The 23147-nt window shown below is 50.7% G+C and overlaps 2 protein-coding genes across 7 annotated transcripts in view; both read left to right on the forward strand.

The window, feature by feature from the left end:
• The first annotated feature begins 1798 nt into the window (after positions 1-1798).
• On the forward strand, positions 1799-7866 carry AMBP (alpha-1-microglobulin/bikunin precursor). Of its 2 annotated transcripts, XM_052815065.1 has the most exons (10): positions 1799-2071; positions 2744-2886; positions 3165-3241; positions 3766-3879; positions 4379-4480; positions 5050-5087; positions 5951-6029; positions 6120-6287; positions 6440-6616; positions 7725-7866. In XM_052815065.1, exons 1-10 carry the CDS (start codon positions 1814-1816, stop codon positions 7754-7756), a joined length of 1188 nt encoding a protein of 395 aa, XP_052671025.1. In that variant the 5' UTR covers positions 1799-1813; the 3' UTR covers positions 7757-7866. The 2 variants fall into 2 exon arrangements, with proteins under 2 accessions (XP_052671025.1, XP_052671026.1); XM_052815066.1 differs by lacking the exon at positions 6440-6616.
• A 987-nt stretch (positions 7867-8853) lies between these two features.
• The window catches only part of RABL6 (RAB, member RAS oncogene family like 6), a 60163-nt gene continuing 45869 nt past the window's right edge, over positions 8854-23147 (forward strand). For 2 of the 5 annotated variants that reach the window (XM_052815042.1, XM_052815043.1), the window contains exons 1-3: positions 8854-9419; positions 16913-17047; positions 22713-22760. In XM_052815042.1, the coding sequence (XP_052671002.1) occupies positions 9290-9419; positions 16913-17047; positions 22713-22760 (313 nt within the window). In that variant the 5' untranslated portion in view covers positions 8854-9289. Of the gene's footprint in view, positions 9420-13945; positions 14079-16912; positions 17048-22712; positions 22761-23147 lie in introns of those variants that run through there. The other 3 variants (XM_052815045.1, XM_052815046.1, XM_052815044.1) reach the window with 3 other exon arrangements.

Here is a 23147-nt window from a genome sequence, read left to right on the forward strand (position 1 = left end):
TGGGCCCATGGTCACAGCCACACGCTGCGTTCAAATGTACAGAAGAGGAGAGGACTGGGCTGGATGTGCCCCAGGCCTGCAGGTTCCTCAGCTGTTGTCCTTTGGAAGGGACCAGCTCCCTCTGCTCCCTCTTAGCATCAACAGCAGGAGGAGAGGAGCTGAGCAGCAGCTGCGGAAGGACGACCGATGCCAGGGTCACACATCCTCCTCCCTCCCCTGCCAGGTTCCAGCATGGGGCACATGTGCTCCCAGTAAAGCAGACTGGTCCCCAAAGAGGATATTAAGGAGCACATCCTGTGTTGTTCACACACGGGTCTATTGCTGTTTGGGCACATTTGCCCCCACGGGGCATTTCCGTGCACGAGTGCAATGAGAAGGCCTGTTCCCTGAATGGGCAGTGCACGGGCAGCCAGTCCTGCCTCACTGCCTGCCAACTGCCCCAGGGCAGCACAGGGCTCCGGCCCCACTGTGAACAGTCAACAGCGATTCTTGCTTTGCAGAGCCTCTAGGGCCAGTTCCCACTGCCTGTCACTGCCAGCCCTTGCTGCCCATCGCTGCCAGTCCCGCTGCCCGTCACTGCCAGCCCTTGCTGCCCACGCTGCCCGCGGACCTGCCCCGGCCCCGCCGCCGAAGGAAGGGCCGCCCCGGGGGGCACAGCGGGGTCCCCCCGCCCGCCGGGGGCTGCAGCCAGGCGGGGCACGGCAGCGGGTCCGGGCTGTCATTCCTTACCGCCGGCTGCCACCTAGCGCTGGAGGGGCCGGGGGCAGCCGGTCCCCTGCGCCGGGAGGGTCCCCCAGGCCAGCTCCGGCTTCCCGCAGCCCCAGCTCGGCGGGGCTGGAGCCCAGGGCTGCTTCTGGATCGAGGTGGGCTCCTCCGGAGGGAGAGAAGCACAGGGCGGGTTAATGAGGTGGGCTTATTAAAGGGGTCTCTGCGCCACATCCACATTTCCTCCATGCTCCCGAGGACACCCCAGGTGTGGCACGAAGACATGTGTGTGATGAGATGCTCAGGCTGCCCCTGCCCGGACCGCTGCCCCCCCAGCAGCCCGCAGTGGCCAGGCAGCGCATCCACCGGTCCTACGCAAAGGGCCCATTGGTGACCCGCGGTGGAGACAAGGGGTGAAAGTCCGGCCGGCTCCTGCAAGCGTGCCTCCGGCTCTGGCCCTTGTCTGTAAATATTGGGCTGCGGGCCGACCCAGAGAGGGGCTCCTGCCCTTTGCTCTGTTTGCTGTTTCCCTTGGGCTGTTTGGTTTCAGTTAATCATCATGCGAAGGCAAACAGTGGTGGGGAGGGACGGCATGACCCATGCCTACTGCATCTGCCGGGACCAGGGACCCTCGGCTGTGGGGCGGGTGACACCCAGCCGTCTCCTGGGCATTGGCCACTGGCTTGGGACCCCCGGGGAAGGGGGTCCAGAAGGGGAGCAGGCAGTGCGGGCTCTGCTCCCTACAGACACTACTCAGGATTAGGCAGCCTGGAGTGAGCGCAGGAGACCCCTCAGTCCTCTCCTCTCTGCAGGGTCAGACTGGTCTGCCAGGGCTGGGGACACCGTCGGGGCTCTCTGCAGGATGCCAGGGCAGGAATATGAATCCCAAGGTAGAATAAAGGAGACGGACAGGTCCTGGCCCTGTGTCTGGACCAAATGGTGGTGTAGAAACAGGCAAGGGTAAGGAGCTCAGCCTGGCATGGCGGGAGGATGCTCACCTCCCCTCCTGCACCCCACACCAGCTCTCTGCAAATCCCCACTGCTGCTGAGGGCAGCAGTGAGTCCCAGGGCCACATGGCCAGGGCCGTGCAGGGCCACCAGCTGCCCCATGCCCCCCCGGCAGGCCCCCCCCAGCCAGGCTGGCCAGCCCCGCTGGCTGCGGTCTGAAGGTCACACTGCTGCGCAGTGGGGACAGCGCAGAGTCCGGGATCCCACTGGCATGCTGGGGCTCAGCGGCATTCCGAAGCCACCAGCCATGATGTTGTGGGGTCTCCTTTCCCTCCTCCTCTTCACCGTGGCTGGTGGAACCCCCATCAGGGACCAGGATGAGGATATCCAAGTGCAGGAGAATTTTGAGGCTGAGCGGGTAATGGCGGCTTGCGGTCCCTTAATTCTGGGGGCAGAAGGGATGGGGGGAAAGCTTTGTTTAATTTTCCTCCAGAAAGAAGGGTGATGTTATCTATACCCGTGTCAGGCTGTGTAGGACAGGTGTTGGCAGTGTGGCCCTCCCTGGGTGCTGGTCAGGGGGTGCCAGCCTGCCAGCACCAGCCTTTGGGATGGCCTCACCCCGGAAAATTTCCAGGCAGGGCAGCTGGAGCCTGAGCGGCTGGGACAGATGAATCCTGTGTGACATCTGTTGATCTGCCCAGCCTAAGAGGTGTGGGCAGGGCCCGCAGGCAGCCCCAGCACACAGGCTTCATGCGGGATGCGGGCTGCCTGAGAGATCTCCCGCAGGCAGCCCTGTCCCCCGCCAGGCTCTGCGCAGCCCCACACGTGTCCCTGGATCTGGGCTCCCCTGGGACACACAGGGGGATGCCAGCCTGATGCCTCCAGCCCTGCCTGGTGGTTAGGGGACCCAGGAAAATCCTGCTCGGTGCTGATCTCCTTCCCAAATCCTGCAGCAGCTCTGGCCTTGGCACCCTGTGCCCCCCCAGTTGCTCTCTGGGACATGAATATTTCAGCTCTGCAGAAAACCAGGAGACGTCCCACCTCAGTGGAGAGGGCTCGTGGTGGAGACTTTCCTTTCTTCTCCCCGCAGATGTATGGGAAGTGGTATGACATCGCCATTGGCACAACCTGCAAATGGATGAAGAACTACAAGGAGAAATTCAGCATGGGCACGCTGGTGCTGGGCCCTGGCCCCAGCGCCGACCAGATCAGCACCGCCAGCACCAGACTGCGGTATGGGGCACTGCCGTGGGTGCTCGAGCCTTCTCCAAAGCCATGCCACCCAGGGGTGCTCTGTCTCTCAGGGGCTGGGACAAGACACAGGGGTTGCTTGCTCTGGCTGGCATCAGAGCCCTGAGGAGGGGCTGGATTGGGCTCAAATACCCAATGCCTTGGGCAGGAGGATTTCTAGTGTCCCGTGCCATGGCCTCGGTGGCCCAGACATGATTTTCATGCAATAACCAGGAAAAACAATCACTCCTAGCAGCTGATTGTTTTCATCCTCCCTCCAGGCAAGGTGACTGCACGCACGTCTCGGGAGAGTACCAGAAAACCAGCACCCCTGGCAAATACACCTACTATAACCCCAGTAAGTTGGGCTCGCTGCCGACCTGCTCAGCCCCAAGAGCTGCGGCATGGCTGGGCGATGGGAACCAGCGCTGGGCACAGCTGGCAGCTGGGGAAGGGGTTCAGGAGAGCAGGGCTCAGAAGCCACACCACAGTTTGTGTCATTTCCAGCCAAAGTATCGAGTGAAGTTGAGGGAAAGAAGCTGTTTCAGCACTGTCCCTGCATAGGCATGGGACTATGAGATGTTCCAGCAGATCCCTCCTGTCCCCAAGGTCCCAGGCTGGGGCAGGCTCCCACCAGCCATGGTTCAGGAGCGTTGGTGGTATCTCAGTTGTCCGCAACCCTTGGTTTCCAATCCCCTCAACTAAGAAGACACTGGTGAGCCTAAAGGGAGTCAGGGTTGTATCAGAGTCTGCTTCCCCAAAATGAGCTATTTTCTTGAATTAGCTGCCTGACTTCAGGCCCCAGCTCTGGGGCTGTCTTACACTGCCCCATTTCTCCCTGAGGGGCAGGAATGATGTCCCTTGTGTCTCTGTCTCACCCAGAATGGGACGTGTCTATCTGGTCATACGTGCTCCGCACCAACTATGAAGAATATGCTGTCATTCTGATGAAGAAAGAAAGTAGTTTTGGCCCAAGCACTACCCTGAAGCTTTATGGTATGTCTGGCTATGGCACATGTGGGCAAACAGGCTCTGGGTGTTCTCAGTGCAGCTCAGAAACACCACCCGAGGGTTCCTCAGGTCCCTTGGCCTTGAGGGAACTGACCATGGCTTTGGAAGTGGTGCCTTGGACCAGCTCATCTTCAGCACAGCAGAGGTTGAGTCTTATGGCTCAGCTTAGAGCCACATCACACAATGAATGTCCAAACCAGCCTGTTGTTTGGGATGGAGGTGGCAATATCTGCTTGGAAGAAACCGAGGCCCTGAAGTGGCAGGAGACGCTGTCTTTCATGACTGAGAAACATTAAACCACTTTTTGTCCAAACCCTTGGTCAAGGTTGGTCAAGAATAATGGAGGAGAGGCTGGGAAGGACCAGGAGGCTGATACTGGGCCTGCCTGCAGCTGCTTTAGCTCTGTGGGTTGATGGGTGGTTGAGGGGCTGCGTGCAGACCGCCTCCCATGCCAACCCCACTCACAGCCTGTTTGCTTGCCCAGGGAGGAGTCCGGAGCTGCGGAAGGACCTCATTGACGCTTTCCAGCAGCTGGCTCTGGAGATGGGCATCCCTGCAGACTCCATCTTCATCCTGGCCAACAGAGGTAACCCACCCACCACGTGCCTCTCCTGCTGCCTGTTACCCCAACATGCTGGTGCACTGGGGCTGCTCCTTCTTGGTGTGTGATGCTGGGGAGATGGGGGGATGGTCAGGATGGAAAGAGGAGAGACGAGGGCTTTGGTAGGATGGGATGGGAAGGAGATATGGCCACATATCAGTCAGGCTTCCACAAGCTTCCAGTTGGTGGGGTCCTTGCTGGACTGTCAGGTCAATGCACCCACAACGCTGTGCTGGGACGTGGGCACAGGACACCCAGGGACACTCACGACTGCTCCCCATGGCTGGGTACTCCCAGGACCTGAGGAGTTCCTTGCTCAGCCTGGGGTTCAGAAGGTGCTAGCATGATGCAGGTGGGTGTGGGGATTTTAGGATGATGCTCCTGTGAGTGGGAAGTGGAAAGAAGCAAGGGGGGAAGAAAGTTGGGGTGAAACTGGGAGGGCATCCCCTTCCTTGGGGTCCTGTGTGTGCATGGTGCAGGACCACAGTGAGATGAGTTTGTCAGGATGCCTCCCCTCTCACGCTGCTGATCTTCTTTCCTGTCATCTGGGCCAGGTGAATGTGTTCCTCAGGAGACTGCAACTGCCCCCCAGGTAAGTGGTCCAGCTGGGGCTTCCTGAGATGGATCAAGGCTGGGGACATTCCCTCCAAGCCAAACCCACTGGAGACCCTGTGTCTGGGGAGGCTCCGTGGGCAGGACACATTGGGAGATGCTCTTTCATCTCCGCTGACAGGCTTTGCCTGCAAGGACGGGGGGACAGGCAGGTGCAGGCTGCAGGGTGAGGGTCCTGGGGGTCAGGTGGGAACTAGGGCTTGTTTCCAAGCAGAAGGCAATGGCTCTTTCCTACTCTGATTTTTTTGTGGGGTGAAAGCTCCCGCATGCGGAACCTGGTGTCTTCTTGTTCCTTGCCTACCTGTGGGTGTCCCAGCCAGGCTGTAGACCCCCTCTCCAAGGATGGGGAGGCAGCTCAGCATCCCACTGGTCCTTTGGCTACCATCACTCAGCACCTCCCAATCTCACAGGCTTGAGTTTAGAAAGATTTTCAAGAGGGGATGGGACTTTCATAGGCAAAACAACAACCCTGTTGACTTGAGAGCAGGTAACACACCACCTTGCCTCAGCGAAAGCAGGGACACGTCCCCAGCAGAGGGCATGACTGGGACACTGTGGGTATCTTTATCCACAACATATGATCCTGGCCCCCACACAGGATGAGCACAGGGCTGGGAAGACCATGAGGTGTGGAGGGATCACAGCCTGTTGACCACAGATCAATGACTGGAGACGTGCTGGGAGCACCGAGGAGCGCTGGAGCCTGCACGGGCTGCAGCACCCAGCAGAGCTGCCCCTGACATAGCCCATCCTGGGGGCAGCGGGGGCCCAGGGGCAATGGGGTGGGCAGCAGGTCCCACAGGCAGGGGCTGACCGCAGCTCTGTGCTTCCTTCCCCGTGCAGAGGGCACGGAGAGCAGTCCTGCCCCCCGAGGAGGGCTCAGCCGCGGGACCCCTGCCCCCTTACATTGGCAATAAGGAAGGTACGTCCCAGGGGAGGGGAGCTGCATCGGGCGTCCCCCTGCCCTGCATCCCTGTTTGCCTGTGACAGCCCATGCCACACTTGTCCGCAGACTCGTGCCGGCTGAGCCAGGACTCCGGGCCCTGCAGTGGGATGGTCTCCCGCTTCTTCTACAACTCCTCCTCCATGGCTTGTGAAACCTTCCTCTACGGCGGCTGTCTGGGCAATGGCAACAACTTCTACTCAGAGAAGGAGTGCCTGCAGGCGTGCCGGACAGAGGGTGAGCAGGGCGACCAGGAGACATTCCGGCAGGGCGAGGGCACGGGAGGTGCATCAGAGGGGCTCCAAGAGTGGCCTCAAACCCCACATATCCACCATCCATGTGGGAGGCTCTGAACCCCCTGCCCTCAGAGCAGCCCCCTGTCCCCACAGCTGCCTGCAGGCTGCCCGTCGTCCAGGGTCCCTGCCAGAAGCCGGTGACGCGCTGGGCCTTCGACGCAGCTCAGGGCAAGTGCATCACGTTCAGCTACGGAGGCTGCAAGGGCAACGGGAACCAGTTCTACTCAGAGAAGGAGTGCAAGGAGTACTGTGGGGCTCCTCCGCTGGCAGGTACCCTCACCTTGTCCGCACCCTGCCTGGACCGCACTGTGCTGTGCTGGGGGAGCCAGGGCAGCAGCCTGCACCATCTCCTGTCCTGCTCTGGGCTGGGTCTGGGTGTGCTGGGTCTGCCTGGGATGGGGACAGGGCTGTCCTGGATCTGGGATGGATCTTGGGATGGGTCTGTCCTGGGTCTGGAAGGGTCTAGGATGGGTCTGTCCTGGGTCTGGGATAAGCCTGGGATGGGTTTGTCATAGGTCCAGGATGGGTCTGGGATGGTTTTGTGCTGTGCCTGGGATGGGTCTGTCCTGGGTCAGGAACCCTGATGGACTGAGGAATATCGTCATTAATCTCCAGACAGTATTGCACAAGGGGACTGTATAGGCTGCAGACGTACTGAGGCCACAGCTGAACTCTCAAAATGGTCTTGATAAAAGGGAGAAAGTCCCCGAGCAGGCTGGGGTGCAGTGGGGAGCAGCAGAGGCGACAGCCCCTGGACATGGTATGCCAGTGAGAGAAGAGTGACTGAAAGATTTTCAGGTGGTGAATGGACCCTGAGACCAAATAAGGATGAAACCAGGCTCCCCACCAGGGGTGTACCCTGTGTGCGACACATGCCAGACCCTCCAGCTCTAGTCAGCACAGGGGTTTCCGTATTGAACCTCCTTGGGAGACGCAAGAGGCACCGCTCAGCCGTCGGGTGAATGGACAAGCAGGTTTTCAGGAGCATTACAGGGGAAATCTTCCCACAGAGAGGGGCAAGCTAAGGGGTCTTCAACCACAGCCAGCCCTGGGCGAGCCTGGTCCCAGCGGGGCTGAAGCTGGGGTCTTACCATGCCCTCACGGATGGGAGATGGGGCCAGAGTAACATGTCTTAGGGAAGAGCCCATCTTTTATTAGCCTTGTCACCAATATGAAGTCCATTAATGCCACCGTAGCGGGTGCTGGGACACCAAGTGACAACCCAGGACAGTATGGGGGTGCATGGAGGGTCTAGACCACTTCCCCCATCACTGACGGCAAGGACAAAGTGAGAAGTAGCAACCATCGCTACCTCTCTGCGGGGCAAGGAGGGGGTCTGCGGGTCTGTCCGTCACCCTGTGCGTCTCTCCGCTTGCAGAGGACGAGGAGTTTCTGCATCTGTCAAACTGACGTGAGCGGAGGACAAGCTGCCGGCACCTAGCACCAGGGTCCCGCAGGAGTGTGCCGGCAGCTGCCAGCAGCACAGGAGATGCCTCCAGCAGTAAATGTCTCTAATGTGACCAACGGGCCCAGTGTCCATGCTCGAGCTGGTGGGAAGCAGGGTGGGGGGTCCAGGAGGGGCAGGGGATGCTGTGGGGTCCTTGCTGGTGGGGTGTTCCCCCCGTTGTGGGGCTGCTGCGTGCTCCCCACTGAGTCTCTGCCCCTTCCTCAGCCTGCTGCCCTCCACCCATGCGGTGCTGGGGTGGCCAACGGGGGCACCGAGGGGCTCAGGGCATCCTGCTGGGTGGGGTTTGGTCCCCCATTTCCCAGGGGATGACGATGGGCAGCCGGGAAGGGGTCAGCAAGGGGGGGAAAGGGTGCCTGCTCCTCCCTAAAAGTGAATAATTGCTGCTGCATCGCGGTCGGGGTGGGCCTGAAGTAGGCCCAGTCGTGGGCCAGGATAGGGATCATGGGGAGGGTTGGCGATCATGGCGGGGTTACATGGGGTGTACAGCAAGGGATTACAGGCTGTCAGAGGAGACCCTGAGGGGTCACAGGAGGGAATTATGGGGTTATGAGGGTCACAGGAGGGGATTACAGGGGTTATGGGGACCACAGGGGGCTACAGAGGTCCCAGGAGGGGATTAGAAGTGTCCGGGGGGGAGGGTCCCAGGGATGCTGGGGTGAGTCCAGGACAGGATTATAGGGGTTATGGGGGTCACGGGGCAGCTACAGAGGTCCCAGGAGGGGTTTACAGTGTTTATGGGTGTCGGGGGGACTATGAAGCTCACAGGAGGGGATTGCGAGGGTCTTGGGGGGTCTATGGGGGTCCCAGGAGGGGATGACAGGAGTTAGTGGGCTCACACGAGGGGACTGCGGGGGTCTTGGAAGGGTTAGGTTGCAGCTGGCCTTGGGGAAGGGTCACAGGGAGTCCTGGGGGTCGCGCCCACAGCCTGCCCCGGCCCGGCGGGCCCAGGACACACGCAGGCCCCGCCGCCGGCCGCGCTCCGCGCCTCGCTGGCCCCTGCCGGCCGCCGTAGCCGGCGCCGCGCGCGCCCCGTCCCCCGGCGGGAGGCGGAAGAGGCAAGATGGCGGCGGCGGGAGCCCCGCGCTGCCTCCGCTCCCCGCGCCCGGCCCCGAGCGCTGGCGCCCGGCGGGGCTGAGCCGCCGCCCCGGCCCCACCGCCCCCTTTCCCCCGCGCCGCCCCGGCCCCGGGCCATGCCCGGTTAGCGCCCCCTCCCCGGCAGACGGCGGGGCCCCGGCTGAGCCCCCCTCCCCGCCGCGGCGGGCCGGGCCGGGCCGGGCCGAGCCCGCACACCTCCGCCCCGCCGAGCCCGGGAGGCCCCTCATGGCCGGACCGGCCCTGCCCCAGCCCTGATTTACCCGCGCGTCCCCCTCGAGCCGTGCCCTCCCCCTATGCCCCCCCCGGGGCCGCCCTGCCCCTGAGCCCCGGAGCAGCAGCCCTTTTCCTGGAGGTGGTGGTGCAGGTGTGGGACCAGAAAGATGTTCTCGGCCCTGAAGAAGCTGGTGGGCTCGGACCAGACTCCGGTCAGAGACAAGAATATCCCCGCGGGGCTGCAGTCCATGAACCAGGCTCTGCAGAGGAGGTTTGCCAAGGGAGTCCAGTATAACAGTGAGTCGGAGCCCAGCTTCGGGGGGTCTGTCGGGGGGCACAGCCGGCCCCGGGCGGGAGGCCAGCCGCATCGGTCTGTCCCGTCTGATGCCCCATAGTGTGCCGGAGCGTGCCCGGGGACCCCGGTGGGACTGCGAAACGCATACGCTTTCCTTGTGCGTGGTCGTGCTTTTGCCAGTATTCACCCAAAGCCAAGTTTGCAATTAAACGTTAGAGCTTGCGAAATGTGGGAGGAGTAAGGGATGGGAAACTTTTATCTTTCTGTGTGGGACTTAGGAACCTGTAGTGCAGCAGTGTCCCCAGTCAGCAGATGTCCTGAACGGCTGCCTGCTTTCCGCTGACTGTGGCACAAGAGAGAGTTCCTTGTAAATCAATTTTTGTCAGTTAAACCATCAAGAGAGTAACTCCCCTGAGCGTGTGGGTGACCTTCCCTGCAGCCCAGGATAATGCTATTTATAATTAAGCTCTGGTGGTTATACGATAAGGGTCTATTGAAAAAAGCTCTGCCCTGCCAGGCTTTAATAAAAGGTGAGTGATGTATGCCTTTATGTGCCCTTGGCACATAATTTCATTCTGACTGTCTTTGCTGCAACTGATACGTTTGCTCATTTCTCAGGGAACATTTTCAGAATTTTTTTCCTTTCAGTCTTGAGGCTTACGGTTGTGTTCTTCCCTTGAGGCTCAGTAAAGGTTATTTCTAAAATAATGTTTCAGGAGGGCACTGCAAGTATGTGAAATACATCCCAAAGTAACAGTTGTGAGACGGGGATGGTAGTTATGTCATCCTTGCTGAAAATAGAGGTGGTACCAGAGAGCACTGCGAGTACCAGGTCATCTGTGTGGATCCAGGCAGGCAGTGAAGTCAGATTGCAGAAGGCCGAGAGGTTGGCAGTTGGGAGAGAGACTGATTTGTAAACATGGCACTGAATAATTTCTGTAAAGGCACAAGTGTTGGAGGAATAGAGCTTATGTTAGATCTTAATCTGAAACAGAAAGTGAAGGGAAAGGTTAACACTTTGGGGCTTGGGGCTTTTTTTGCTTTGTTTAGTACTATCACTATTGACTGTGCTTTTGAACTGATGTTTTGAAGCTCTCTGCTTTACAAGGGAGAGCATATGTGCCTTTCTCCATAGCACATCTATTAGATATGCCAGTAGTACTTAATTTAGAAAATTAGTGTCTTAGCAAGCAGTCATGAATGTGAACAGAAGCACGGTGTTATTGTTAAGAGACTTGATTTCCAGCGAGAGATGGAGGGTGAGGATTATTCTGCCTTGGAATACAGCACTGCATCATTAAACATGTACCTGGAGATCTGCTAGTTAAAGACTATTGATCTGTGCAGAGGCTTCATGCAGCCCACAGACCAGAACATATCCATGTGCTTCACTGGTACGTTTGAGATCAGGTAGCTAATACCGGCGTGTGAATTATGTAAGAGAAAGGCGTTGACTTTTCAGACAGTGAACGTTTGTGCTGCGAACAGTATGGATCAGCTGCATCCTGCTGGCACAGCAGTTGATGGGGCCAACTCTTTGTTACGTGTTGACTAACTGCATTGTTGACGAACCTGCATGGATGTGTACCTGCTTGCCATTAATACAGCAAGGCCAAAAATGCCAACAGCTGAACTACCAACTGTAGCTTTGCTGCTTTTTGTCTCATTACCAAAAGCCTCGGGAAAGCTTTTTGGTTTGTGCTCTGTCTTACCAGGATTTGTGTTCTAGTTACTGCTTTCATATCTGGAATAAAACTGCAGCTTTCTGTCACTGCCTTAAGGGAAGCTTTCCAATCTCCATAGTAACTCTTCCCAGGATTGCTGTTATATAATATTTATATGAGATATGGGCAGGCTTACGAAAGGGCTTCGAGCACCCTGCGTAGCCATGGCACCGGATAGATGGGGTAGGTTCCAGCACGGTGAGGTGGTCTCAGTTGAAGGTGGGCTCTGAAGGAATGTCATTACAAGGGCCATTGCTCAGGAAGGGCAGAGCTGCAAATTCTATGCATTGCCAATGCTCCTTTCTTAGCAAATACATGACATTCAGCAGAGGAGTGCAAAATGTGTTTAGTAGCCACCGTTAACACACACAGATCTTTAAACTCCTCCGTTCCCCAGGAGCTGCCTAAACCTAAACCAAAGGGTGCTGTGATGACTGGTTTTACAGAAATGTTTTCCTTGCTTTCATAGACCATTACTGATAATGAACTGAAGCCTGTTTCCTTCCCAGAAATATATTTAGTGTGCCGAGAATGCCTTGGGTTGCTTGCTGATAAAGTGGGTGGAAAATGGCTGGGACATGGGCCTCGTCACCTGGCTCTTGGTGCCTCGCTGCAGGGCTCAGGACAGGCCATGCTGTGCCAGCCTTCATGGCTGTCCAGTACATTTTGTAACTGGACAGCCCCTGCGTTTGAGGTGATACTGAAGATTGTGTGGTGTTTTAGTGGCAGTGAGGATTGCAAGCACTGGATAGTATGCACCTCTAAGTTGAACCAAAATGATTTGTTTTGATGGTCTCTCTCCCACTCAGTTACGTTTTCAAAAGGAAGAGTATTGCAGGATGGGTAGGTTTAGATTTCTAATGAAATGATGAGAGCAAAGGCCAGTATTAGCCCCCGGCAGCAGTCACTTCCTCTGCATGGGACATCTTATTTCAAAACAAAAGCATTTTCATACTGCATTCCCAGAACATACACTCCTTATTTGCTCTCTTTTATCATCCGCACGGAGCTCCTGTGTTTTATGTGCTGTGGCCCAAATAACACCAGAGTTCCCTGAGCACTATGGAAGGTACAGAGATGAAAATGATGTGGGTCTGTACCATATATGTAATGGCTTGGGTGTTTATGGGGAGATCACGGTTCCAAGTATGGGGAACCAATCTTTGTGAAAACTTGCACTTTTTTTCCTGCTTGGGATAGCCTGAACTTGGATCAGGTCTGCTGCATCACCATTCAGATAGCTGTGCTGGCCCGGGGAAGGTAGCAGAGGCCAGAGCAAGTAGGCCTGGTGGAGAGAGCGCAACATGGATCTGTGGATCTCGTTCCTTTGGCAGCGGTGCTTGTTTGAACAAATTACAAGACAAATTACAGAAGGAAGTACCAGCACCAGGTTACGCAAATGCAAAAGTTTATGAAAGGCAATGATGGGCAAACAAGGGTGAAATTAACAGTTCTGGCTGGGTTACACCGGCAAGAGGATTCCCTGGGAGTTACCCATTGATGATCAGTGGCAGGAGCAAAAGACATGGAAGTGGTAAAGTTTCAGATCCATCTGTCCTATTCCCCAGAACACGGTACACCTTCTGCTCTGGACTTTATTCTTAATGCTGCATCCCGTGTGCACACCACTCGACAAACCCCGCTGCTGTGTGTGCCTGGAGCATGGGCTGCTCTCCTGGTGAGCTGCAGGCTTGCCCTGAACAGTCACCAGTGCTGAAATACCAAAGTCAGTAGCTCCAAGAATTCCCTCCAGTCCCTCCCCTTATTACTTTTCTGCCTAAAATGTGCTTTAAAAGACAGAACTTAATTAATACCATGTATCCTTTTGGTAAGCATTATAGTCATTACTTCTTTTGTGTTGTTTGAGAGTAGTAATTCCCAGGCTCTGATTGTAGTTTTGTTAAGTATTTTCATTCAGCACTATTCCCAACAGAAATGCTTCCCCTCTTCCTGCTGTTTCCCACCTTCTCTTGTTTTCTCCTGCGGCTAACGCAGGCATTTGTTCAACATGTGGCAAACCTGCTTTGCTGTCTGGCCTGTCCCCCCCAGGAAGTGTGCTTGGGGTGTCTGCAGATCAGGTGTGCTTCTTTTGGCAGCAGAACCAGCTTAAAGCATTTTAATTGCAGCCTTGTAGCCACAGTCCCAAAGACCTTAATGAGGGCAAGGTTATGACCCTCTGTATGGGGATTATTAGCAGAGGAGTTTGGGGATCTTTGTTGTGGGGTCTGACATCCTTAGTTGCTGCAGTGTCCTGGAAGAACATGGGCAGAGCTGGGAATTCCTGATTTCTAGTTCTGAGTTGGTCTGAGACCTGTTCTCTGGGCCTGTATCTTCATTGCTCTGCTTCCATTTCCCCATCCGGAGAATGGAAATCCCTCTGTTTTTCCTGATGCAGTGAGACTATGAATAAAGTGATTTGTTTAGCTTTTTCCTCACATCTTGATCTATTCCCCATCCCTACCCTTCTTCCCACAGATATTTCTCCTGTCTTTGCTACAAACCTATGGCTGTTTGCAGTAAGTACTGATTTAACTTAAAATCAAAGTTAGGCAGTAATTGTTACTGTCCCATAGGTAACCTCACCCATAAATACTGGTCCTCTTTCCACATTCGTACACAGCCCAGGCCTGTGATGTGGCTGTGCCCTGAAGCTCACTCAGCTCTTCCTGTATTGGAGATGCCTGTCATTGAGTTGACCTGCCCCAGCCAAAGTCCCAAATACAGATTTTGTTTTGCTAAAAATGATTTACATCACCTGCCTTCTTCCTGTTCTGTTTTTAAAGACTTTTTCTTTCTTCAGGAAAAAAGTCAGTGAAAACTCATGCACTATGTAGGAGGAAAGAGATCCTAACATGGAGAGTGCTGAAGCTGGAAAGGGCCGTTGGACCTGTTCAAACTGAGCATGTGGTGCCACAAGCACCCTACGTTGATCTAAATGTGAGCTGCTCAGGGGTGGGGGTCATCTCCATGCCACTCCAGCCATGCCTCCTGTGTGCTGCTCCTACTGCTCATGCAGCTGGGCACTTGAGCTAGAGAAGAAAACTGAGAATGAATAATTTTGGGGTTGGTTTTCAGCCAGTTCAGTTCCTTGATACAACTCAATACGTAGCTGCATAAATAACACTGTTGGCACTAGGAAAGTCCTGGGGGGAGATAAGATTGCCCCTTCTAGGGAGAGCTCACAGTTAAGTCATCTGGGAGGGATCCTGAAAGTGTGCCTTGAGAGCAGCCTAACTATTTAAGGAAAGGTCTGTTTGTCCTTAAAACTCACTGTTTTGGTATCTCCTGCTGCACTTCATGGGGGAATGTGAATTTTAAAATGCTGTCTAAGGTAGGCAGTGAGAGGATTTAGAAAGGATTGGGTTTTAAAGGGGACAAATGGAATCTCATTCTGCCTATGCCTTGGACTTGCTGCATTAATTCACAAAAATCAAAGGAATCCTCCATTGATTGTTTCACCATCTGTAAGTAGGAAGCAGAATCAAACACATGGCAACAGGAAATGCAGGAAATGGTTTGTCGTCTGCAGAGATGCTCTGGGACCTGTAAGTGAAGTCAGCCTATAAATATGAAGTTCATTTTTGCCTTTTTTATCCTTTTGCTATTTTAATAAGTAACTTTGTAAAAGAATAAACAGCAGTACCTTTCAGTGTACAACAACAAAAGCACAGTGGAACTGCAGCACAAAATTTCACAGACTTTGTATATGTTGTCTGTTTTACCTTAAAGTTTACCTCTTAAACTTTTTTCTGAAATGCCTGCAATAACTCCTGAGTTACAACAAAAGGCAGCCTTCAGACTGAGATTTCCTTGCCCAAATGATGATGCACAACCTAATGCTAATCACCTGAATCTGCCATTAGATATCTCCAAGTGGCCCATTTTTCTAGGGGATAATAGCTCCTATTCAAAACTCAAGCATAAAAATTCTGTTTGTCAGCTTATGTTTCCCAATAGCCTTGTGGTTGCCACTTAAAACAAGGATGGTATTTAAAAAAAAAAAAAAATCCCGTAATGGAACAGAAAATTTAGAAAACAACACATACTGTTTTCAGAAAGAACAAAGTAACGTTAGGGTAGACTCAGGAAAGTTCATGATATTAATTGCTACAGAAGTTACTTTGCCAGGTTGTATGAGTTTATGATATTTTTGACACTTCCTTGGGAGGGTTTGAATGAGTTTCTCCATTGACTGACTTTCCTTGCTGTGGGTACAAGCACATGTGCACAAGCACAGGCAGGTGGTGGTAGATCAGCTGAGTGGCCTCAGCAGCTGGATGTGAGGCCAGTTGGTGGAAGCAGAGCTGTTGTACCTTTACCCGAGACTGCAGTTGCTGAGAATGCCTTTGCTGAGTGCCATCAGTACACCTGCACCTAAAACCAGCTAAGGGCTGGCTCCTGTGGTAGAGACTGTCTCTCTGACACATGGAGGACCCACAGAGATTCAGTGTCTCTTGGTTTTATTTCACTGTTATTTAAGTGAGTTTATGTCCCCAAAGGGGCATGCTTGTTTTGGTTCAGTTTAGCTTGTTTCTAACGCATGTTAGGTAGACTGATTTTGATTTAATTTTAATCAAACTGTGGCCATCACAGGGGCAGTTTAAGATAGACCCCTGTGAGCATAAACTACCTTGCCCCTTGTCCGTGCCAAGGATTGCCTCCTCACCTGAGACTGTCTGGGCTCTGAGCTGGAGCAGCTGAAGAGCAGTACACAGTCTTGTTCTGCTTCCCCTGGAAAAGAGGATGCTGCCCCAGTGCAAGAAAGTTGGGGATAGCTGAGAGCAGTGGCAGCTTAAGTCTGCGGTGATGTTCACCAGAAACTGCCTCTCAGCTCTCCCAACACCATCCCAGAAGAACGGTTTCACCAGTGCTGGGGTTCAGAGTCACACCCCTGTGGGACATAGGGAGCAGCACTTCTGAACGCAGGACCCTGCCTATCGGCTCAGCTGAGAACTGGTCCTTGAGCTTTCAGTGGGCAGCTGGGTCTAGGAAGTGAGTAGGAGGCTGAGGGAAGACCTTATCGCTCTCTACAACTACCTAAAAGGAGGTTGTAGCGAGGTGGGGGTCAGTCTCTTCTCCAAGTAACAAGCGATAGGACAAGAGGAAGTGGCCTCAAGTTGCGCAAGGGGAGGTTTAGACTGGTTATTGGGAAAAATTCCTTCACCAAAAGGGTTGTCAAGCATTGGAACAGGCTACCCAGGGAAGTGGTTGCGTTGCCATCCCTGGAGGGATTTGAAAGACATGTACATGTGGTGCTTAGGGACGTGGTTTAGTGGTGGACTTGGCAGTGTTAGGTTAACGGTTGGACTCCGTGATCTTAAAGGTCCTTTCCAACCTAAATGATTCTATGATTCTATTTTCTCAAGGAATGAGAAGTGTTTAAGGAGAAATGGGAATGATAGAGGAGGCAATTGAAGGAGAAGCTTGGCATAAAATGCTAGCAAAGCAATAGGGTATGGCAGAATGGGAATAAGTGCTAGGTAGAGAAGGCAGGAGGATGGAAGGAGCAGAGACTTAGCTGGCTGACGTTCTGCAGATTCTGAAGATTCAATCTTGATGTTGGTTCGTTCTGCTGTACTAGAGAGAGTAGCTGAATAAACACTAATTTTAATGGCTGAGACTCAGGTTTTTTGACAAACCCCATCATGCCTGTGTAATATGGGAGAACTAATTACATCTGAATAATGCTTACAAAAAGTTAACGTGCTTTTCACAGGATCCTTTGATTTGTTTTTAATCAACTTTATTTGTCTGCTTACTCTTTTCCCCAGTGAAAATTGTCATCCGAGGGGACAGGAACACTGGGAAAACCACACTCTGGCACCGACTGCAGGGAAAGAAATTTATTGAGGAATATATTCCAACTCAGGAGATCCAAGTCACCAGCATCCACTGGAATTATAAAAGTAAGATGGAAGAGGGTGGGGGGAGTGACAGTCATGGGACAGTGCCTTGGGGGTAGAAATTCCACTGCAGCCTTGTTTGCTTCTTTCTTCTGTGTCTGTTTGGGAGATAAAATGGTCTCTCATCACTCTTGTTATTTTAATTTGTTATTCACAGTTTCTCAGTCATGTTTTTTAATAACTTTACTCAGAAACTATATTTCTTATAAGTGCTAAAGGATAGGTCTTTGGAAGCCACAATTCAAGGAAAGTGTTTAATAGGTGATCCAAAAGATTTGAAATATTTGTGATACGCTTGACTTGTCAACGAAAACAGGTTTATTATGGAAATCTTTCTCTGAGGCTAACCCTGCTTTTGGTGTTACTGTGTGGCATTGAAGCGAATAGTATGGTGCAAACTAGTTTTCTGCTGATTAAAATATAAAGAGCATCCTGTAACTGGTGAAGGTAATGTTTTAAAAATTATTGTAGTACTAATAACTCTAGGCTGGCTTACTGAAGCACAGAATTATCTTATCAGTAGCTTTTTTAAAGTGCTTGTTTGAGTCTGAGAGATGAGATGTGAATTTTTTTTATTTTCCCCATCTGCTCTGACAGTATAAAGTGGCTGTGAAAGCCTTGGATCTTGCCTGGAGAAGACACTGCAGGCATTGAAATTGCATAAGGCTGTGATCCAACAGTGCATTAAGTCCAGCTTTCAGGTTCCTGATCAAAAATGCCACAGCCTTGTGGGATGAACTACTGATTCAGTATGAACTTGCTCTGTAAGACTGATTTTGCTTTAAAAAAGGTCAGCAGTTAGTTTGCCTTTATCAGACATTGTCCATCTGCATCACTCCAACCTTTTGTTGAATCAGGTACTCTCTGACTCCTCACAGCTGGAAAAAAAACCCATGCAGTTTGGGTAAACACAAAATTGGGTGCTTTGTCTAATTCACCAATCAAATTTGTGTTGCTGGATGATACCATGATGCCCAAGCCTCATGATAATGATCACGGAGCCACAGGGTGTGTTCACCAGCAGTCAGCCTTGGGACAGTGCTCTTTCAATCTCTGTTGCCTTCATAGGCTTCAGCGCAAGGAGAGCAAGCAGATACTGCTGTTGTATGTTCACAGGGAGCTGGTAACCAGAGTTCTGGAGACTTTTGTGCTCTTATGAAGACAGGCTTCCACATAAGTCAGCTCTCTCTGGACAAAGGTTGAAAAGGTTTGTAAGTATGGATGGATGGTTGAGATTTGCCTTGGATGTGGGAGAGAAACAGGTCATCCTTGGTCAGTGCAACTCGCGGTTTTGTCTCATTCAGGATCTGATGTTGAGCTAAGCCTGATGTCACAGGTTTTCAGATTCTTTCACGGGGAGTCTCCATGTGACCGTGATGCAAAGATGTGCCTGTTAGCTTCTACATTCTTCATAAAGTATTTTTATTTTGGGTACCATCTACCTGATGTTTTGCCTATTCAACTGGCCCAAGGCGTTGACAGATCTGCAGTGTTCATGCAGTGGTGTTCCCCATCCACAGCAAAACCTCTGGCATGTTGTATTTTAGCAGTGGCATCCTTCCCCCACACTCCTCTTCCTCTCTCTCAGAATATCAGCACATCGTTTATTGATATGCGAACATAGAGCTTACAAGTTGTTTGGATGATGGAAACTATCTCCAAAATAAAACTTGAATGCTTCAGCCTAAACAGGCTTAGATCAGAGTAAGAAATGAAATACCTCTTTCTTAGATATCCAGGTCTAAAGAGTGCGCTGAATGTTAATTGTGGTTTTCTACAATATCATAGGTAAAAACTTCAGAGTTCAGTTTCCTCTCTAATCAGCGTAGGTAATAAAAGTGCTGTTTGTAAATACAGCCTGGGAGTCTGGCATTTGAGTTGTAAGAGGCTTATTCATACCTAATTGTTTTTGTATACATGAACAGGTATACAAAATGCTTGTATACAGGTTTTTTGTATACATGCGAAAAAGTGTTTGGAGACGAATGGGTAGAAAGACCCAGTCATCTCGCATGTTTCTGCGTATTTTAGGGACTGTATGTTCTTTTACTGAGCCGAGACTTAGGCACTGGCTTTTTCAACATGGGTGCAATCCTGGGGTAGGAAACAGCTACACATGAGGCTGGTTTTTCCTGTATATTGGTAACTGCAGGTGTATTTGTTATTTCTAGTGATTAGTTCTAACATTGGTGTGATATGTTTCTGTAGATCTTGCTGGTTAGTGTTGACAGCAATGTGTAGGTATCTTGATGGACTTTTCTCAAGGTGAAGTGTTGCTGAGCTAGTCTAATTAATCTGGAAGGCTATACATGAAATTGTGCCTTTCATTTGTGTTTCTTTTACATTGTAAAACACTGTATTATTTTCTTAGTAATATTTTCCAGCAGTATAGGAAATTCTCCGTTGACCTTCTTAAAACTTTTTTTTAAAAAATAACCCCCTTTTTAAAAAACGTTGTAAGGTATGTTTCCTGCTGTGAAAACTTTCCATCCAAGATGGGTGATGTGGGCACTCTGAGAACTTGGCTCAGATCTAATTACTGCCCTGTTGGCTGAGTTAATGTGTAGAAGAAAAATAAAGTTTGTTTTTCCTGTGATCATGCTCTCAAGCTACCTTAAATAAACATTATGAGGTAGTTGGCAGCAAATATTTACGGATATTAATTAAATCGCTGTCAAATACTGAAGGATTCTTACGTTGCCTGGTATTAGAAGATATACATTTTAGATGTGGAACATACCACTTTGTCATATCTTCAGAAATTTTATACTGGAGGGATTAATAAAAGTAGAGGAATTTGAGTTATTTCTTCCTACTCAAAATGAACAAAATTACTTTTCTGTGCCAATTGTCTCTGTAATGGATATTGGTAATTTTTGTGTCCAAGTAAGGAGTTACCATTCCTGACCCTAATGAACACTTTTTTAGATTATGCTAGTCACCAATTTTATTCTCTGTTTGCCAGTCTCAGCAAGGGAGTCTGGAATAAAAATTAGCAAATACTTTTGTTCAGATACTTTGAATGCTTTATAGATGGGTGTGAGGAATGGCAGAGCTGCTCTGCTCTCTAGGATTTGTGATCCGAAGCATATGAAGTGAATTGTGTAATTGCATGAGAGTAAATATGTTTGAGGGCCTGTGAATTCCTGGTGATGAACCCACCCATAAAGCAATGATTCTTATTTTTAAATGAGCTTTCTTGCAACTGGAGTCTTCTCACACCTCTCCACCGTTTTCTGGGAAAGCAAGGTCTTAGTGTGCCACTGGCTACAGAGTACTTGGCCAAATAGCAACTAAGTAGAGATTTTTTGAGTGGTTGATCCATGGTTTATGCTAATCCAAGTTACTTAGTTAAAAGGATGAATTGGCACTCTTTTTGCTGCAACATGCCTTCCAAAGCTGTTAAGGTGAAATGCTGCTGTGTATGAGCCGTACCAAAGCCAACACAGCAGCACTAAAGTAATTATCCTCCTGTGTGTTCAGGATAATCAGGAATGAAGCTGGTAATGAAAAGGAAGAACTTACTGGCTACGAGCTAGCTGGAGCGTTGGTGCTAACAGGAGAAAAACCCATGTGGAAAAATTATTTTCTCAGATCTCGTGCAGTTTCTTTGTGAAATTCTGTGCTTCCCCTCAGATAAAAGGTGTAGAGCAGGTCTTTCTGGGTCAAACAGTTCAACTCCTCAGTTAGCCGGGAGTGCTGCTGCTCAGCAGGGTACCAGTACTGCGGAAATTACTCAGCAGGGGAACGAATCTTAACTGAGGGTGCATTTGGTTTTAGGGTAAGGAGGTGGAGATCTCTGGAGCTCAGAAGGAAAGTCCCAGTGCTAGGTACCGGGTCACCTCCTAGGAGAGCACTGCACATCACTCCAAGGGCTTACTTTTCTGAAATGGGGTTCCAGCTTCTCTGCAGAAGCCCCTTGTTAATGTGCTCATGTGCTGCTTCACATGGCACTGCTGGAAAGAACAAGCAGCCCCCTGGACTCCTCCTGTGCCCCTGCAAAGTTTGCCTGAGAAAGGAAAACATCTCCAGTCCTTTTGCAGAAAGTCTTGACTGTTGAAAGGTGCCAGGATTGACTTTGCTGGTCTGTCCGTCCCCTTGTCCTTCAGGGACAGCAGCAGCACTGCCAGTCCCAGCTGCAGGGTATAAATTTGGGGGCAGACCTCCACTAGCTGATCTGTGTCCCAGCACCTGCAGGGTTATGGCACACCCTGAATGGACCACAGACTCGAGCAGCCCACGTCACAGGGAGAGCACCCTGCTCTGCCAGTGCCTGCATGTGAGTAGCTGGCTGTACAGCTGGGTGCCAGGCGAGTGAGTAACGGGGAGTGGTTGGACTTCAGCTGTACCTGGCTTGATGGTCTGTAGAAATATTCAGGGACAGAATTAATTTGGGGAGTTCAGTTGTTGGAGCAGAGTTTTTAGTACTGCCAGCTGCTGTACGCTTGTTGTGTTTTCAGTCCCATCTGAGCCTGTGATGCACTGGCTGGGCTGAGCCTGGGCAAGTCTCCTGTTCGTCCTGTGCCCCACTGCCCTGCTGGCAAAGTGGAAGATAAGCGCCAGTTGCTATGAGGAAAAACAGAGGTTGATTTTGCTTCATGCATAAATGTAAAAAAGGATCTTTCTCCAGAAGCAGAGGATCAAAGTTTTCCTATATTCATCATCTGTCTTCACAATATTTTGAAATGTTTAAGTTAAGCCAGCAGTGAATTCAGTAGAGGAAATGTTTCCTGGCTTGACAATGATGCTTAGCTGAATTCTCATGCCATCCTATGAGATTATTTTCTACTCTGAGACATTGCTTTATGTTCAGACCTGCTCCAAGTACCAGCTTTTGCTTTGTAGCCTATAGCATTTCCAAAAAGCAACTGTTTCTTGGAACAACTTCCTGAAGATTGGACTGCTTATTTGGATTCAATAGAAACATCTAACCAAAGCTGCCCATCCCTCATGCCATCTGAGAGTTAAGCTGCTAGCTTTCAGTACCAGCAGTAGTATCTCTGTAGTTAGAATTTTGGTTGTCTTGCTTCAGATTTTAGCAACTCAAATACACGTTGCTGCTTATAATTTCCTGATGTTGCAGCTCGTTAAGAGGCAAAATTGCTAGTAATATTTTTCACAAAAGGCGACTTGAAATTTGCAAAGAGAATGGATTTCTGTAGCCGCAGGACTGTCTGCACTGTTTGTCATGTTTACATGAAGATGCTATTAGTAAGGTTGATCTTCCTTAAATGTGTATATTCCTTTTTTTTCAGTTGTACACCTTGCTTATAGACCAGACTTTATTCTCCAAATTAAATTTATATCTTTTTTGAAAGAATGTGGAAACCTCTGTATGTTATGAAAAGAATCTACACAAAATATTTATAACATGCTTCAAATCTGACATAAAAAATCAAGGAAATCTAGCTATCACTTATGTGACTAAGAGTCTTTAAGAAGTTCTTTAGATAGCACAGTTTTGGTGTACAACTTGGACCTTCAACAGTGGGCCTTCTTGTGCTGTTTGGATTGTCTTTTAACTCACTCAAGGATTACTTTTCTTTTGGTATTCATCTCCTACTTTCACAATGTTGGCTTTGGGTTAGGCTCTCTGTGGTGAGCATTGAGTATTGGTCATTTTAGTGAAACCCTCTGCTAATACTTTGTGTTCTTATTGTGCTTTTAGCCACTGACGATATTGTTAAAGTTGAAGTATGGGATGTGGTTGACAAAGGTAAGATTTATAACTTCCTTTCTAATGGAGATTCATTGTTCTTTCTCAATTTTAATTACAAATTTACATGGAATTCAGAAATACCTACTTAATTCTACTTTAGAAAAATGTCTGTACTTATTTTTTTCAAGTGCATGGATGTTACTTCCTGAAAAAATATGGAGAGAGGAGTCTCCTATGCTAGAGCCCATTATTTGGAATCTGAACTTCAGATCAAATCCAATATTCAGAAGCAGTTGTTTCATGTGCTCCGTGACAGATGAAATAGCCTGCTGCTTAGTGTATTCAGATTCTCTGAACTTATTATAAACTTCATCTTCTCTCCTTTATAGTTTTATATGTGTTTAGACATCTACTGAGTTCTTTGTTCTGTTTATAAAAGTTCTT

Source organism: Harpia harpyja, chromosome 19, assembly GCF_026419915.1.
Source record: "Harpia harpyja isolate bHarHar1 chromosome 19, bHarHar1 primary haplotype, whole genome shotgun sequence".
Taxonomy (NCBI): domain Eukaryota; kingdom Metazoa; phylum Chordata; class Aves; order Accipitriformes; family Accipitridae; genus Harpia; species Harpia harpyja.

Bases quoted from the DNA above. Each gene is read 5' to 3' on its own strand.
- AMBP (XM_052815065.1), top strand. From the start codon at position 1,814: ATGCCCCCCCGGCAGGCCCCCCCCAGCCAGGCTGGCCAGCCCCGCTGG. The intron at 2,072-2,743 runs GTAATGGCGGCT...TTCTCCCCGCAG, and splicing joins AGAATTTTGAGGCTGAGCGG to ATGTATGGGAAGTGGTATGA. The intron at 6,617-7,724 runs GTACCCTCACCT...CTCCGCTTGCAG, and splicing joins TGGGGCTCCTCCGCTGGCAG to AGGACGAGGAGTTTCTGCAT.